At 45.8% G+C, this 19,020-nt stretch overlaps 1 protein-coding gene across 9 annotated transcripts in view; it reads right to left on the bottom strand.

The window, feature by feature from the left end:
* The window catches only part of LOC137434401 (TBC1 domain family member 24-like), a 111,859-nt gene that overhangs the window by 74,520 nt on the left and 18,319 nt on the right, over positions 1 to 19,020 (bottom strand). For 6 of the 9 annotated variants that reach the window (XR_013624704.1, XR_013624706.1, XM_068127364.2 and 3 more), the window contains exons 2-3: positions 11,325 to 11,427; positions 9,947 to 10,351 (exon numbers count right to left, since the gene is read on the bottom strand). Coding sequence is in view for 6 of the 9 variants with exons in the window: in XM_068127364.2 (XP_067983465.2) it covers positions 9,947 to 10,351; positions 11,325 to 11,427 (508 nt within the window). In the remaining 3 variants the exon portion in view is untranslated. The remainder of the gene's footprint in view (positions 1 to 9,946; positions 10,352 to 11,324; positions 11,428 to 19,020) is intronic. The other 3 variants (XR_013624705.1, XM_078785506.1, XM_078785502.1) reach the window with 1 other exon arrangement.

Raw genomic sequence — 19,020 nt, 5'->3', positions numbered from 1 at the left:
AGCCGAATCGGGCCCACTAGGCGGACCGGGCAGCTTCGTGTGCCGCGGGGATCCGCGGCGGTTTCGAAAGAACCGCCGTGCGGGATTCACGCCGGGCCGCGCTTTGAACGGCCACGTCCATGCTCCACTAGGCGGAGCGGGCAGCCCGATAGGAAGGGTCGTCATGGCGACCCCCTTTTGTTGAGGCGTTCCGGCAGGGCGAGATCGGGCCATTGGACGGCTCTGTGCCGAGATGGTGCGTGGGACCTCGGCCCGGGTAAACCTCCTTCCCTTCTCCGAGTGTCGGACGCATCCAGCCGCCGGCACCAAGCAACCCGCATTCATTGCTCGGCTTTACGAAGCCGAGCTTTGTAGATGAATTGGCGCACCGAGAGGCACTAGTGAGTAGACTGTGATGATGAGGATAGTGTTTTGGCCCCGAAATTAGAAAAACAAAATTTGATGATTGGCAAAGGATTGGCAGAGTGATGATTGGTAATGGTAGAGTGATGGGCAGATGATTGGCAAATTTTTGATTTGTTGAATTTGGACGAGCAAAATTTATAGTGAAAGATACCCGATGTGATGGGATGGCAACTCTGCCATCTCTCACAAGCGGGGGCAAAGGAGCACTAGTGTTATGGGGTTTGGCAGTGAAAACTAGCCCGGGAGGGTTAGGATAATGATAGGGATCTAGAGAAGATGACCTTAGGTAACGTTAAGGTTAGGTAGTGACAATGATACCTGTAGTGGGGACGCAGGTAGATTAGTGTGGATGATAATGACGTGGTATGTGCTTAGTTTAAAGGGAAGACGGGGAGCACTAAGTTAGCAGGGCAACAGGTAGTTCAGATGATGCCGTGTGTGTGGTTAAAAGGTGTGAATGCACAGGTGTGCAACTGGACAGGTGGATGGAGCAGTGTATGAGTGAGTGATAGTGATGTGTATTGTGCTGACCAAATGGTCCAGGAAGGAAGGAGGGTGCAGGTGGCACCAGGTGTGATTGCACAGGTGTGCAACTGAACAGGTGTGTGGAGCAGTTTATGAGTGAGAGAAGGTGATTGTGCGTTGTGTTGACCAAATGGTCCAGGGACCAAGGAGGGTGCAGGTGGCACCAGGTGAGATTGCACAGGTGTGCAACTGCAGGTGCATGGAGAATGGTTGTGTGGAATATATGGAGTATGGAATATATGGAGTATGGGAATGGATGGTCGTGGAGTGAGTATGATGGAAACTGTGGAGTGGAGTGGATGGTGCGAAGGTGTGAATGGGGGAAGGATGGACCCCCATCACGAATACCCGGGGAGGGTAGTGTAAGAGTTAGGTAGAGGGTACAGGTAAATTGTGGTTGGATATTGGCATCTGTGGTGCGAGTAGTTGCACAGGAGTGTTGTGATTGGTGCATTAGTGTTGTGGAAATGGCTGGGCGTGTAGCCTGTTAGTGTGTGTAGTTGGTTGGGCACTCCACCACTGTGAGGTTGTCGGCCAGGTGAGGCTGCAGGTGGGCTCTGGGAGCCGGTAGAGTTGTTGTGGATGGGGCCCGAGGATCCGGAGGACGGACCCGGGTAGCTCAGTGCCAGAGGGCACCAAGGGGTGACAGAGCCAGGAGGGGCCTTCCCCAGTTAGTTAGGTTAGGGTGAGGAGCTAGGTAAGCTCGGGTGGCAACTACAGTGGTGGAGGTGTGCAGGTGGGTAGACCTGCTGGGAGAGCTACACGACCCAGCCCGGAAATTGTGCAAGGGCACAAGGGAGATGAATCTGGGGAGTGAGACCCCAAATTGAGAAGCACCACAGTTTGGTCAATGGGAATTGGTTTTTAGAACCCATAGTGTAAGTTGGCCAATGGATTGGCAGGGAAAGACCCCGGGTCGTGTAAAGTGTGTTAAAGTCATTTAGAGGATAGTTAGGATTGAAGTCTCCTCGCACCATCTACATCCACTCACCTGAGGTGACGTAACTCCACACCATGCCATGTTTTATTATTTTTATTGTGCAGATGTTTGGATTGTGAGACGCATCATGACGTGGGTGTGACATTGTGCTGTGTTCCATCTCTTCCTCCTTATGAGGATTGATGATGAATTGGGTGATGGCAAATTTTGGTTAGAGGGATTGTGGAGACGAATTTGGTATAGGGGAAATATGGGGAAGACGTGACAGTAGTGACGAATTTCTAAAGGTGTAGATTTTGTAAATATGGGGTAAGGGCAAGGGTAGAGGAGGTGACAGGGGGGGTGACGTACGGTAGGGACGAGCTTTCTCACTTCGCTCTCCGTACGCACTTCGCCTTGCATTGCCTTGTTTGATGTGTACCCTTGAGACCTTACCCCTCGCTCATCTGTCTTTTCCCCCCTTGTCTCCCACATGAGGACCGTGCGCCACTGGGCACTGAGGGGAGCGTGCGAGAGTCCGCCATTGGGCGCCCGAACCTCTCGCAACCACAGCTGTCTGCATCGATGCACCACCTTATGGACCACATATCTGTGGCTGAGCACCACTTATGGACCCCATGGGTTGGGGCATGGCCCCTCTGCTGGAACCGGCCATGAAGGCCTGAAATCTTGCTGGCGGACCTTGATCACAGGGCACCGATGCCCCACAGGTGAACCACACTAGTCGGCCCTGTGGGCTATAAATAAATAAAAACGGACACAGTTGGTGCATTGTATTTTATGTGCAAATAGGCCGCCAGCAAAGAAGATGACAACACCTGGAAGATAGCAATAGCCAGCAGAGGGAGCCGAAGAGCAAGAGACCACCAGCAGGGTTTGTTTGGTTATTTTTATTGAGAATTGTAGTGACTATGCACCGATTGGTGCTTGAGGGTGCTTTGGTGCGTTTTTGGGTGCTTTCATGGTGCATCGATGCAGGGCAGACTGTCTCCCCCCCCCAAAAAGAACGATCACAGGTCCTGGGTTGCGTTTTGTAAATAAAGTAGTCATTGTAAATAATGCGCCCCCACCGTAAATGTATAGTTTGAAGACAATTCCGCAATTCGGTTAGCTGTGGGCGTGAGTCTGTTAGGTAGGGTGCAATGGAGCAGCGGGACATATTTATTTATGTTTTAAAACTGTCGCACTCAGGGTCTGGTTAAATGTAGAGGGAACTACACCTACGTGCCACACTAAAAGCTAAAGTTCATAGGCCCGGGACGTGCCTAAGGGGAGGAGGGTGCAGTGTTGTGGATATGAGAATGTTGTTTTTTTTATTGTTGTGTAATGAATTGTTGTAAAATGTCACCCTCCTTCCTGCATTTGTTGTTGTATAAAGGTCAAAGGGCGTTCCCGTAGTTAATTCCATAAAACATACACAAAGGACACCATATATCCCTGTTCAGTAGTTATATCCTTATTATGTGTATTAGGCTAAGGATTTGTCTTCCATTAATTTGACACTCCATTGCACTGCATTAAATAAAGTAGATCCCTCTGACATGGCATCTTCAAAGTGCCAGGTTTGCCAGGTTTGCTGCAATTGCCAACTGCCTTTGGGCGGTTTCCTTCGTTCGCCATTGCTGCCCTTTGGCTGGGGCTAGCTCAAATCGCCCCAAAACCACCATTGGCCACGAGGTAAGGTCGGGGAAGAAGGGCGTGTCTCCACCTCATCATAGAGGGGAGGAGTGAACCAGCCCTTGCCGACCAACCCAGAACGAGGGGTTGGCTTTAGAGGGCGGAGAAAGAACGTTTGGGGGAGGTTCGCAAAAGGGTCAAGGGTGGGGCTTATATAACCCGAGGAAGACGCCCCCAGAGAGAGTGGAGGAGGGAGATCAGAACACAGACAAGCCTGAAGAGAGTCCTGGAGTTTGTGAGAGAGGGAGAGAGAACCCGTCACGCCAGACCCCCCCACCAGCAGCGTTGGCTCCACCAAGCAGCTCTGACCCGTTACCCCGCGCACACGACAGGATCGGTGGCATCGGCGGCCGTCGAGGTCCAGCCCGACGTCCCGTGCGGGATCAAGCTCCAGCCAGCTCCGTGCCTTCCTCCCCCTCCAGCCACCCACCTCCTGTCATTCCTGCCTGCAATTTCCTCATTCCTGTACGTGAGTTTGTTCTGTTTGTCTTGTCCCTGGGTTAATTAAGACTGTAGGTAAGCTAGCATTGCACTGTCTCTTTGATTCCTTCTGTCTTTATTTTATTATCTTTCCTTCTTCCTTGGTTTCTTTGGTCCTGTACATAGTAATAAATTATATTCGTACTGCAAAACCTTTTTGTCTTCTTCTTCTCCTTCACATCCGTGTCGCTTTTGTCTTTTCCATATTGAATATCTGTGGCGCGATTTTGGCCAACGTTCAGGAATCGGGTTAGTCGGGGTAACTGTTAGGGCCGCGGCGCCATCCGCTCGGCAAATTAACAAAAATTGTTGTGAACAACAAAAAAAATATTCCATATTAAATGCCAAGTCTGTATATATATATATATATATACAGTGGAACCTTGACTTACGAGTTTAATTCGTTCTGTGACCGAGCTCGTAACTCAAATTGCTCGTTTCTCAAATCAAATTTCCCCATTAAAATGCATTGAAATGCTATTAATCCGTTCCAGCCCGCCAAAAACCACACCAATTTTTTTTTTAATATACAGTATATATAAAAATATCTCGCGCTTTATATTTCACCTGTATGCAGCATACAAGTTGGCAGGATGGCCTGGACTGGAGGTACGCACACTTGACTCTAAAGTCTAAACTGTCCAGCCTGGGTTTGAATCCCGACCCAGCTATAACCTGTCATGGGTGAATCACAGGCAGGGTGATTCATCAATGTGTGTACCGCTAAACTGGGCGCCCCGTTTGCGTCCCATTAGTTGTTGGATGTTAAGGATCTCACCGTGTTTTCCACAAAGAGAAGGCGAGCTATCGCCGGCACTCTGAACAAGTTGTGGCCTGGCATGGCATGAACATGAAAACATGAACATGAACATGAAATGTTCGACATGAACATGAAATTTTCCAAAATAACCAAAATGCGAAAACAAAAATGCAGTGCTATACGACAGAGATACTGTACGTGCACGGCAAGATAACCACGTGACCGGAACCCACCTGGCGGCGTAAACTCAAAATAACCAACATGCGAAAACAAAAATGCAGCGCTATACGACAGAGATACTGTACTTGCACGGCAAGATAACCACGTGACCAGAACCCACCTGGTGGCGTAAACTCAAAATAACCAACATGCGAAAACAAAAATGCAGCGCTATACGACAGAGATACTGTACTTGCACGGCAAGATAACCACGTGACCGGGTGGCGAAAGCTCGTAACTCGGATCTCGGCTCGCATCTCAAAGCAATAAACCGCCGGAGCGACGGCTCGTATCTCGAAAAACTCGTAAGTTGGGGCAGTCGTAAGTCAAGGTTCCACTGTATATATATATATATATATATATATATATATATATATATATATATATATATATATATATATATATATATATATATATATATATACAAACTTGGCATTTAATATGGAATATTTTTTTTGTGGGGGTGAACTTACTTTTCAAGATGTCTTAGAACCAAAAGTTCATTGGAATTATGTTGAAATTATTCTAGATTTTGTTAATGTGACCTTTAAAAGAAACAAAAACCACATTTGACATTTCGAAACAAATAAATTGATCCTTGAAAGTGATGTAAACTGATATTGAACTCAATTCATGGACAGTACTGTGTTAAACTTCTGTACGTTTTCCACAAGTATCTCTTTATTTTACACATTAGCCAATTTTTTTTTTAAGAAAAACAAAAGTTAAATGACGACTGGGATTACGGACAGTAAAATTACAGTTCAGTACTTCGTGTAACCCCCACGAGCATTCAGGAGAGCACGTACATGTTGAGGGATGCTGTTCACGAGATTTGCCAAGGTTTGGACAGGAATCGCTTGCCATGCAGTGACAATAGCCTGCTGCAATTCACGCACAGAGGTCGGCTGCTGGTCCAAGTTGTCGATTTGATGCGTTAATTCTGCCCACAAGTTCTCTATCGGATTCATATCCGGGGACATGGCAGGCCACTCCATATGCTCTACACCACGGTCAGCAAGAAAGTGTTGGATCATGCGAGCACGATGAGGCCGTGCATTGTCATCTTGGAAGACAAAGTTTCCTCGAAAGGCTGCACGAGCAAATTGAAGCAATGTTTCTTCCAGAATGGCCCTGTACTTGAACTGGTTCAGGTTTCCATTCAGAACAACCAGGTCAGTTTTGCCCCCTGCATGAAAAGCAGCCCAAACGGTCACCCCACCACCTCCAGCTTGGACTCTTGGCACTATACAATCTTGGTTGTAGGCTTCATGCACTTGTCTGCACACTCGGACGCGGCCATCTCGACGATAGACCAGAAATCTGGACTCGTCACTGAAGATCACGTGATTCCAGTGTCCTGGCTGCCATTGACGGTGCTCTCTGGCCCACTGCAATCGGCGCTGGCGGTGTTGTCTGGTCAGGCGTGGCTTTCTCAGGGGACGCCTGGCACGATAGCCTGCTTGAACCAGTCGTTGGTTGACTAGCCTTCTGAATACAGGCACATTTGTCAGTTGCTGCTACTCAGCCCTAAGCCGATTAGCTGACTTGGTACGGCCATTGCGGACTAACCGGTGCAGCTGGCGATCATCCCTCCTTGTGGTTCTGCCGGGACGTCCTGGCCTCAGTATTGGAGTAGGGACACCCCTCTGAGCATTTCGTTTCAGGATCTTTGACACCTGACCTTGAGTGATGCCATACTGCCGAGCAATAGCACGCTGTTTCATGCCGTAATTTCGTAAAGCCACCACTCCATGACAAACAGCGTTGTCGAGTTGACGGACCATCTACAGAGGAAGCGGCAATAACTTTTGGAGACGTGCAGCAGTTGTTTTCCACTAATACAGAACGCAACAACCCTTGTATACCCGACTGTGAAGCCAATCATCAAATGCACCTGTCCGTACATTTTGCCACGCCACCTGTGATATAATCCTGTTGTTGACTTCTTGCTGCGACAGACAATCAGTGACATGGTTCTTTTAACAAATAAATCACCAAAGTGTAAAAGAAACTCACCAGATTGATATACTGAGTTAAGAAAGTAAACCCAAGTCAAGAAAAAAAAATATTCCATATTAAATGCCAAGTCTGTATATATATATATATATATATATATATATATATATACAGCGACTTCAGATTGTATTCACACCCCTTGACATTTTCGCAATTGTTGTGCTGCACCCTAAATTGTGCTACAAATTTAAAATTGATTAAATTGAGATTTTTTTGTCACTGATCTACACGTGAGTGTGGAATTATTATTTTTTTCGACATTTTTACAAAACAAGTAAATATGAAACAGAAATATATAATTACACAAGTATTCAACCCGAGCCAATACTTCATAGAAGCGCCTTTGGCAGCGATTAAAGCTTTGAGTCTTCGTGGGTATGTCTGTATCAGCTTTGCACATCTGGGCTCTGTCAAGTTGTATGGGGAGCGTCGGTGAACAGTAATCTTCATCTTTTCACAGATTCTCAATAGGATTCAAGTCTGGGCTTTGGCTGGGCCACACAAGGACTTTCACATTCCTGTTCTGAAGCCATTCCATTGTTGCTTTTGCTGTATGCTTGGGGTCATTGTCCTGTTGGAACGTAAATCTTTGCTGCAGTCGAAGGTCTTTTGCACTCAGAAGCAGGTTCTCTTCAAGGATTGCCTGTATTTGGCTCCATTCATTGTTCCCTCTATCCTTACAATTCTGCCAATCCATGCCACTGAAAAGCATCCCCATAGCATGATGCTGCCACCACCATGCTTCACTGTCGGTATGGTGTTAGATAGGTGACGAGCTGTGCTCGGTTTCCGCCAGACGTAGCACTTTGCATTTAGGCTAAAGATTTCCATTTTCGTCTCATCAGACCATAAAATATTTGGCCTCATGCTCTCAGTCTTTCACGTGCAATTTGGCAAACTCCACATTTTTGCAAGTGCTGTCATGTGCCTTTTTCTCAGGAGTGGCTTCCGTCTGGTCACTCTCCCATAAAGCCGAGATTTGTGAAGGCCTGCCGAGATTGTTTCACTCACTCACCGCAGGCAGGTAGGTGGTCTTTCTGTCTTCTTCCGACTCCTCTCCGGCCTTGCACCCCCAGCTCTCTCTGTGCTCTGTCCCCCAAATATTCCTACAGGTCGCACAAGATCTGCCAGCAACCCTCTGATGGTTAAACTGCCGAAATCTCGGCTGTCTGCTCCCCTTCACTCTTTCATTCCTCTTTTCTCCCGCCTCTGGAACAAACTCCCTCACTCCCTTCAATCCCACTCCTCCCTCCAGGTCTTTAAAACAGCTGTTCACCACCATCTCTTATCTTCCCCCATCCAAAACCTTGATCTTTTCTACCCCCGCTAATTCACCCCAGATCCACCTTGTTTGAAATTCCAACTTCTTTCCTGGAAGTCCTGGCAGTGTCCATATGTTTTATACCTCTCCCACCCCCCCCTTCCCATGCCCCCCCCCCCCAAAGCCCTCTCCCTCTCACAGATCTCTCGATGTCTCCATGTCTCTCGGTCCCTGCTCTCAAATGTTGTGTTTGTGTCCTTCCCCCTCTCTCCCCATCTTGTCTACCGCTCCCGATGTTGTATGTTTTATGTGTCGGTTTGTCTTTCTGTGTGATTAATGTTCGCTCTTTCACGAGCCTCGATCTTGTATACAAAAACAAAAACAAACAAACAAAAAATTGTTGTCTTTCCGGCAGTTTCTCCTTTCTCCTGTCTCAGCCAAGGAACTCTGTAGTTCTGTCAGAGTGGTCATTGGGTTCTTGGTGACTCCCCCCCCCCCCCCCCCGCCCCCGACCAACGTCCTTCTTGCCTGGTTGCTCAGTTTGGTCAGACGCCAGATCTAGAAAAAGTCTGGGTAGTTCCTTGTTCTTTCTATTTCCTAATGATGGAGCCTTGTTCTTTCCATGAAAGCCCGCCTGGAGTTTGCAAAAAAGCATCGAAAGGACACTCAGACTGTAAGAAACAAGATTCTGTGGGCTTTCATGTGTCCTTCACTGAGGAGAGGCTTCCGTCTGGCCACTCTCCCATAAAGCCCAGATCGGTGGAGTGTTGCAGTGATGGTCGTCCTTCTGGAAGTTTCTCCCATCTCCACACAGGATCTCTGGAGCTCAGCCAGAGTGACCATCGGGTTCTTGGTCACCTCTCTTACCAAGGCCCTTCTCCCCCGATTGCTTAGTTTGGCCGGGCAGCCAGCTCAAGGAAGAGTCCTGGTTGTTCCAAACTTCTTCCATTTAAGAATTATGGAGGCCACTGTGCTCTTGGGAACCTTCAATGCAGCAGAAGTTGTTTGGTAGGCTTCCCCAAATCTGTGTCTCGACACAATCCTGTCTCTGAGCTCTGCAGGCAGTCCCTTCGACCTCAAGGCTTGGTTTTTGCTCTGATATGCATTGTCAGCTGTGAGACCTTATATAGACAGGTGTGTGCCTTTCCAAATCATGTCCAATCAATTGAAGTTACCACAGGTGGACTCCAATCAAGGTGTAGAAACATCTCAAAGATGATCAAGAGAAATGGGAGGCACCTGAGCTAAATTTAAAGTGTCATAGCAAAGGGTATGAATACTTATGTCAATGTGATATTTCAGTTTTTTCTTTTTAATAAATTTGCAAAACTTTCTGAAATCCTGTTTTCTCTTTGTCATTATGGGGTATTGAGTGTAGATTGATGAGGAAAAAATGAATTTAAACGATTTCAGCATAAGGCTGCAACATAACAAAGTGTGAAAAAAGTGAAGGGGTCTGAATACTTTATGAATGCGCACTGTACATGTAAAATTCGCACTGGTTCTTACTATCGTGCTCATGTGCATAAAAACATGCCCATACACTTCCCACATTATCGATATCATTTCCTAGTGTTGTACTCGGATACATTCATGTTGCATGCACTCAAATTTGGCATATAACTGCAGCTGAGGAGACATGGTTCTCCTGACAACAGACCTTCATGTTGTTTGTACTGGCTCGGCATTTGTCGATAGAAATCAGCATCTGGGATGTCTGCACTACAGGGCAGCGCAAGGAGGGCAAGTCCATAGGCAAGACGTCGACGGGCAACATTTCCAACCCACTTCCCAGCTCGGGCCTGCTTCCGCAACTCATCAACATTCGTGGGAACCTCGCACATAACAGTGAAATCTTCCACACCTTCCAAAAGCCCCAAATCACGAAATTTTGATGTAAAATCTTCTTCATTATCCCAGGAAACAAAAATATTTGATGACGGGTCAAAGTCCGCTTTTGGGTCCCCCCAAATCCATGCCATTTTTATTCGTGCCTCACTCCATCCCTTAAATGCATATTCTTGGCATGGGGGTGTGGAATCCTCTGCCTTCAAGCACTGATTACCTAGGCCAGGTAAAGAGAAGGATATAAACAACTTCATGCTGATTGATAACAAGAAATGATAAATTTATCTTCACACAATCATTATTCATACGGCTCTTCACACGCAAAAAATGAATTAACCAATCACATGTGCGCAAATAGGCATAACTACAAACAGCCTGGGTTATGAGACTCGGACTTTGTCTCCACTCGACAAACTCAAACCTATATGCCAGAACCAAGTGGAGGTGAAGTCAAACTCCAAATTACCATTTACGCAAAGGCAAATGTGAAAGGCAAACATCACTACACCGATTACGTTTAAAGGGCTTTAAATTTTAAAATATGGGACTTTAGCTAGAAATTACGCTTCCGGGGCACTCGCTGCCAACCATAGGAGCACCAACGGCCTATTCACGAGAGGGTCTTCCTCCAATGGGGGCAAAATTCCATGTCAAACAAACACCATATGTTTGTAATAGTGGACATTGACATGGATCATTCAATTTTCCATTTTTTACATACAAGAACACAAAATGTTTGTGTTCAAAAAGCTGCAACAAAGAATCTGTACACACGGATCACATGCTCACGCGAACCATCAGTTTAGCCGTTCCCACTCAGACTCCTGACTTCGGGTGGTTAAACAAGGATGTCCTTTGCCAAAAGATCTCCTCCACCATTCCAATGCACTGCAGTTTTGGCTTTGGCCCCAAAGTTTGCCAACCCCACCCTATCTGAATTTCCTCCACCGATTTAACTGGCAAATTCACTCACCCAAGTCAGCCCTGCCAGTGCAAGTCAAAAGGGTCCAACTTGGCCTCAAGTGTGTGTTTGTTTTGTTCTCATTCTAGAAAACCTTCCACACCATAACTATGTAATATCCCCACCACCAATCCCATCTATCTTGCAACTATAACATCATTAGAATATGGCTATACAACAAATACAAAACAGTTAGAAGCTTGAGAGTAATTATTTTGGCCCGACTTACAGCATGTCAGGAACGAGATGCAGGATTTACCATCGGTTTGGCAGTGCTGTGAAGATATTTCAGATGTTTGCTTCTCGATCCTGATCATCGATTCCATCCTGTGCTGTCAGACACAGACGTGCATCAATTGGTACATTCCTACCTGAAAAACTTTCCAAATCCACGTTTTTATTTCAAAGCAAAAGGCCTATGTGATCAGGAGCGAGGCCTGTGCTAAGTTAGCTTGAACGCATCTGCGCCCATCAGGTCTTCAAAGCGAAACCAAGTTGCGCCCAGTTAGTACTGGAACGGGGACCTCCATGGGACACTTCGTTGAATGAAGGCCGAGATCAGGTCAGGGTTTAAAAAATTGGCAAAACATTACACTGCAGCAGACATAGCTAGAGACAGACAGAGTTGGTAGTGACAGGTTTCACTCATAGCCAAAGCTCTGAGCTACATCTACCACCCACCATGAAATGGTGGTACAACATCAGGTGGTGGAGATTGAATTTGTCTAAAAGGATGGCAAAATATCCTGCTTGCAAAATTTAATTTGGCATCAATATTGGGGTGGTCCAAAAATTTGAAGATTGTATTTTCATTTCTCCACAAGCCTGCCCCTATTCCTATTGCAGAAAGTAGTTTGCAGTGAAAATTTGAGCTTGATTGGACAATATTTAGAGGTTGCTCAAAATGTTGACAAATTTTAATGAATAATAAGATACAGAATTTTTAGCATCATACATCAATTCATAGATAATTATCTATTTTCAATTACTCAAATTATTTATTATTGTTGGCTTGCACTTGTCTTCAATGGTATGACCAAGAGATTGTGCAAAAGCACTGGCCACCAACATAGCACGCCGATCTGAGAGATTTACTCTGTCCAGAGTTGCCACTATTGCTGGAGAGATCACCTTGATGGGAGCCTTTTTCGCCTGTTTGGCAGAAGATGGACTTTGGAGTTTGAATTCATTGTCCCCTGAATCGGAGCTTTCAATCTCAGACATCATCATCATCAACCACAGCCGATGTTGATGGAACAGATTGCATTGCTGTTAGAGTCTCAGCAGCATGTTTCTTCTTTCTTTTATCTTCATTCTCAAGCCTGATACGCTTTCTGTTCTCCTTCACTGCCAGAGTGTTGTCCACAGATCCCAAACGTGAACTTGAGGGATCCTCACGCTGCATGATAAGGAATGCTTTGTCTTCTTCATTCGTCATTTTCTCAAGCGCATCATTTGGTGAGATATCGAAGAGGGATTGAAGATCATCTTTGAACATCTGCTCCTTCACTCTATAGTTTTCGAATGTCTTGGTTCTATTTTTCTTTACCAGTTTGTCGGCATCATACAACTTCAAAAGTTGGCGCTCACAGGAATCTACTCTCTGCACTGGAATTCGTGCTTTCTCCCAGTATGCACACACAGCTTGTACACTAAGTTTGGCACTTTCACGAACTGTATGGTGTTCTTGTATGTGATGGTACACCATTTTCTGCAATGTGTGTCCTTTGGTTGGTAGTCCCCCACATATTATTTCCTTTTCAGACTTGCCCAGCAACCAAACTGTGGAAGAGCTGCGAGTTTCTGCCATCTGAAAAAAACAGGATAAATTAAAAATGTTATTTTTTGAGCAACCTCTAAATAAGTTCCAATTGACCTCATATTTGGTTCATATGATCTTTATAGATATGGGAACAAGGGCAGCCTTGTGGAGCATGGATTTTTAATCGTATTAAATATTACATATATCTGTGGACCACCCCAATCAATATTATTACCTCCGCCACCTGAGGTGGATGGAGGTAATGTTTTTGCCCCTGTTTGTCTGTCTGTCTGTGAACAGAATATCTCAAAGGTTTGTGGATAAATTCAGACTAAACTTGGTGGACAGGTTGGGTGTGTGACAAGGGCGAATTGATTAAATGTTGGTGAAGATCGGAAATTTTAAAAGTGATTCTTCATGGGGCCAAAAATGATATATAGCATGATATTTCAAAAAGTTGTGGACGAGTTATAACAAAACTTTGTACATCCCCTTCACTAACCAAACTTCTGCTTCCAGCACTCCCATCCATCTCAGTGTCGCCATCACTATCTCTCTCGGGACAGTGTCGTAGGCCTTCTCCAGGTCCACAAATCCCAATTCTATTTCACCATGCCCCTCCAACCTCTTATCCACCTACTGTCTCAGCGTGACCATCCCATCTGTCGTTCCCTTACCCTTTCTAAATCCCTGCTTTTCTTCACCGATCTCCTTCTTCCCACTCCTCCTTATCCTTCTGTCCATAATCCTCTCCACCACCTTCATGATACGACTTAGTAACGTAATGCCCCTGTATTTCCCCGGATCTTGAACACCGCCCTTCTTCTTCCATATCGGCAAAATTAACCCTGTCCTCTAATCCTCTGCAATTGAACCCTCTCGTACATGCATTCCACAACCTCTTCGTCCACCTGACTCCAACTTCTCCTGCAGCAACTATCATCTCTGTACGCACCTCATCAATGCCTGGTGCTCTTCCCTTCTTTATACTTTTTACTACTGTCGCACATCCTCCTCCATGATTTACCCTACCTCCACATAACACGGAAGCTCCAGCTCGCTGTTGCTTCCTCCACAGCTGGATCAACAGCTCCTTGAAATATCCTTCCCCTCCCTTCAATACTGCCCTCCCCTCTGTCACTGCCCTCCCAACCACCTCCGCACCCGGCCCCCACTCCCTTCATATCTGTGTTATCCTCATCCCTGTGATGAGCCAACTTATAGATCATCATCTTCTTCACACTATCCTCTTTCAACTTTCTATGCACTTCTGCAATATCATTCCTAGTCTTATCCACAGCTCTCCTTGCTGCTTTCTTCTTCTGCTGAGACAGGTGCAGCAACCCCACATCCAGCTGCCCCCCTATCCTTGATCGTCTCTATCCTCTTCCAAACCCCATTATCACAATCTGCCTTTGCTACTTCCTCTGTCCACCATATCTAATGTATGTCCTTCGTTGATCCACCCTTTCTTGACATCCTTCCCCACAAATCCCCTAAACACCTCTTCATACTTATTCCTCCCCTCCTCCAGACCTCCAGTTCTTTGCGAAGTTCCTCATACCTGGCCTTCATCCTCTCCTTGTATCCCACGGCAATGTTGTCCCTGCACTTCCCCCACCTAATCATCTTCCGATCCCTGGTCTTAACCTCCCTCCATTTCTTCATGCATATGACAAACACCACCGGCTTCAGTTCTATTCTATGCTGTTCCGTTCTATGCTGTCCACTCCTTCAGGTAATTTTGTGGCCGCTTCTGAAATAAAGAACCAGCTTTGGCCATCCCATTTATGCATGTTGAAGTCCCCTGCAATGCACACCATCACCTCCTTCTCAACCGTTCCCGTCCATTGACAAAACACACACCATTTGCCTCCGTATCACCAACCATGCCATAACTCTCCGTCCTTCCAATCTTTCCACTCTTAACACCAGCTTGCTGATTTCTTCCTATATTATTATTCCCACACCATTACTCTTTCCATCTCCAACTGCATACAACAGCTTGTATCCTTCTACCAACCTCCTCACCCCGTCCCCTTTCCATTTCGTCTCCTGCACAAACAACACTTCTAATCCCCTTCTCTGCATCATCTCCACCACCTCCACTCATTTCCCCTCCATTAATCCCACATTCAAACTACCTATCCTGACCTCACTTCTGAAATGCTGCCCGCCTGATAGAGCTAGTACCGTACCATCTTGATTAGTTTGGAACGTTTAGGTCATCAATCAGCAGCGCTGCCTGGGCTGATCTGCTGCATGCTGGACCTACTATACTAGCCTGCTGTCAAAACACACACACACACACACACACACACACACACACACACACACACACACACACACGACTCACTCCCCTACCTCCAGCCCTTTGGTCGTCCCTACCTCCACTCCACTCTACTCTACTCTACTCCCCTGACGTCACTTCCTCCTCTATCCTTTAGCCCTCTTCCTCCTCCTTCTCCTCCTCCTCCTTCTTCTTCTTCTCTCCCCCACGTTTCCCTCCCTTTTGTCCCATTTCTCCCCATTCTCATTAATAGCAAATGATTTTCAAGGTAAACACAGTAAATGTTTTTCACAATAAATTCTCACCACTCAGTTCGCCCACGACTCCCTTGCACACTTCTTCTCAGCTTCCCTGTGCGCTCCTCGACTCTCCAGCAAATCCTCCTTGAATCCCTCAGGTAAGCTTCCTCGACTCCCTCACATAATCTTCCACTCCCTCGCATAATCCTCCTTGACTCCATCGCGCAATACTCCGCAAACAATCCTCCCCGACTCACTCGCACAATTCTCCCGGACTCACTCACAAGCTTCCTCGACTCCCTCACACAAGCTTCCTCAACTCCCTCACACAAACTTCCTCGACTCCCTCGCACAAACCTCGACTCCCTCAAACAAACTTCCTCAACTCCCTCACGCAATCTTCCTCAAACAATCCTTCTCGACCCCCTCATGCAATCCTCCTCGACTTCGTCATGCAAATCGGCTCGCCTACCTCGTACTAAAGGGTACAAAGAATCAAAAGGGTCCAAAAAGGACTAAAGTGGAAAAGGACTGAAAGTACTGTACCTTCTCTGCCACTCCCACCTGTCTCTGTCCTCCTTTCCCACTTTTTTCCCCGTTCTTCCAACCAAGAGGGTATTGATGACAATGACCACTCCTTTTTGCATCGTGATGATGCATATGGCTACCGAAGCGGTTTCTAGGCTATTGGGCACAATCCTGGATGGGTCGCCACTCCGACGCAGGATACTCGAATGGCCAATTCATCCCAGTAAGCTGGTACAAATTTTGCCAATCTCGGAAGGATGACAGGCTGAGTCAACCCAGCTGGTGTTAATTCAACAACATGACAGGGGCTTCAACTCAGGACCCTAATATCTCAAACCAGCCACCTTAACCGTTAAGCCAACACCTGGCTATAAATGACATTAAGAGAATAAAATTTAAGAGGTAAAGTTAAATTAAGAGGTTAAATTATGAGGTTTAAATGAACCAACGAAGCATCTCATGAGATGACGGAATCTCACGATAAGTGATGGACGTACAAACATGGATTGCATTTTGAATTAATTTGGTAATTATCTCACCATCTGGATGGAATTTTAAAAAGAGCTCCATTAATGTTTGCACCTTGAAGTCATGAATCATCATGCTGAGTTTCAAAACAGCCCGTTGAGGGCAAAGCCAGCCCGTTGAGGGCAAAGCCAGCCCATTGAGGGCAAAGCCAGCCCGTTCAAAACAGCCAAAGCGGCAAAGAAAAGGGATATTATGCGACCATAGGCCAGGAACCAGATGTTTCTAGTACGGTATTTAAAATTAGCCATAAATCCATGTAAACATCCTCAAAAAATATTTTTTGGACAAAATAAATGCTAAGACTTTCCATTTTGATGCACATTTACAGTTGACAACTCCTTTCTGAAAAATTATCAACTTCACTTTCAGCCCCGTGGATTCTCCATGTGAGATGTGGTGTATTTTGCCCTCACCACTCTTAAATCGACTTGTAAGTGCGAACAATCGATATACACTGCTCTATTTTTTTGATTTTTTTTATCTTGAGGTTGGATTTCCCCAGTGGGACTACCGTCGTACCATTGTACATGGATAAAACTTGGTTAGTTTTCCACAGCTTCCTGGCATACTTCCTTGGAATAATATTGCATGTTGCACCGCTGTCAACCTGAAAGCGGACCTCTCTTCCTTCTACTTCCATTGTCACATAGATCTGCCTTGGGTATTTTGACTCCTACAGGCTGTTAATTTGCTCCATGTCCAATCTCTCTGGATCTAATCTCATGACCTTTATCTGTTCATACTCAGACATCTCACCAGAGCTGTCGTCTGCTTGATCCACAGTGTGGACTGGTCTCTCTCCGCATCGAGATGACAAGTGGTTCTTCTTACCACATTTGTGGCACTTGCGTCCATACGCTGGGCACTTCTCTTTGACGAATTCATGTGCCTTCGAGCAAGCTTGATCATCCGATGAAGACGGTTTCTGTGTGCCATTACCTTTCCTCCTCGTGGGCAGGCGATTCACTGTATTTACCGCCTGTCCATTAATGATCCCGAGCCGGGTCTTTGACAACTCCGATGTGTGACACATCTGCACGCACTTCTCCATTGCGAGGTCAATTTCTCGGAGAAGCCTCTCTCTCAATGCTGACTCCCTGATTCCACAGATCACTCTATCCTGAATCAGACTGTCTTGCAAATTTCCGAAGTTGCAATTTATTGCCAGTAACTTGAGCTCTGTGAAGTATGCCTGGAAGGATTCTCCCTCTTCCCGATTCCTTGTGACGAATCTGTAGCGATCCACAGTCTCATTCTTGGGTGGGTTACAGTGTGTATCAAATGTCTTTAACACATTCCCAAACGTTTCCACGCTTGGCTTTATAGTCTGATACAACTCCTGCCCTTTACTGCCAACCAGATACAATAACATCTTGATCTTAATGTCATCATCTTGAGCAGCCATGGCTAAATCGAGGTACAAAAACAGCTCTTCCTTCCACAGCCTCCATGCCTGTGGTAGGTTTCTGGCCTCCAAATCAGGTTGTTGCAGTGGCTTAAACGACTCCATAATCAATTCACCTAACCTCTAACATTCAGTGATCAAGATTTACCTCTTTAATATATATAGTCACAGGTTTTTCATTCACATCTTACAAAATAAAAACGACGTAAAATAAATTTTAGAAAATTGTAGCCTGTGGTAACCTATCGCATTTATACACCGCTTAAAATGTAACCTCTTCATCGTTGCATTCTCGCAAAATATGAGGAAAGCGATTTACTCCTAAAATTTCAATCCTCTACTCTACTCTACTTCAATCCTAAACCTCTACTCCGGGTACTTACTCTCCAAAAAAAAGGATTTTTACGCGCAATTCATGAGAGGGGTAAAACCCATCCCCCAGAGAGAAACGTCTACTCGAACACAAGTACCTCAGAACAAGGCCGGAGAAGCTTCTCACCCTTTTGTTTGACATCCACAGTTGACGCCACTCTAAATGATTGCTCCTACCACTTCTGACACCATGTAATATTCCTCGTCTTGCTGGATCGAAGACTCGTGCACAACTTCTTCGGGTTCACATACACGGAGCAACGTTTATTCCTCGGTCCACGTTCCTCGACAAGATGGAACTCGCCCCTCAGCCCTCACTGACACAGTGACACACGTTCTCTCGCGCCCCCTGGTGCTATCCCTCTTCTTCTTCCTCTTCTTCTTCTTCTTCTTTTGAGTCTAATGGCGTTGTCAGAGCCGCGAGGCTCTACACACGCCACACGCCTGAACATAACTGTGTTGCAAAGGAAATATATTGAAAAGGAGGCCTATGGGACATCGCTATCCCTCTTACACTGCTGTTGAAATTTTAGGAGTAAATCGCTTTCTTCTAATATTTTGCGAAAATGCAACGTTGAAGAGGTTACATTTTATGCGGTGTATAAATGCAATAGGTTACCACAAACTACAATTTTCTAAAATTTATTTGACGTCGATTTTATTTTGTAAGATGTGAATGAAAAACCTGTAGCTATATTAAAGAGGTAAATAAAATAGTCATTGATGAATAACGGTACGTCACGCAACTGGAAACACCACTCCTCCCACCCATCCCAAGTTGATGTTGAAAAGAATACGTTA

The sequence above is a fragment of the Myxine glutinosa genome, chromosome 10 (genome assembly GCF_964187855.1).
Source record: "Myxine glutinosa chromosome 10, kmMyxGlut1.1, whole genome shotgun sequence".
In the NCBI taxonomy this organism is placed as follows: Eukaryota; Metazoa; Chordata; class Myxini; order Myxiniformes; family Myxinidae; genus Myxine; species Myxine glutinosa.
This window is presented reverse-complemented; position numbering and strand designations above follow the sequence as displayed.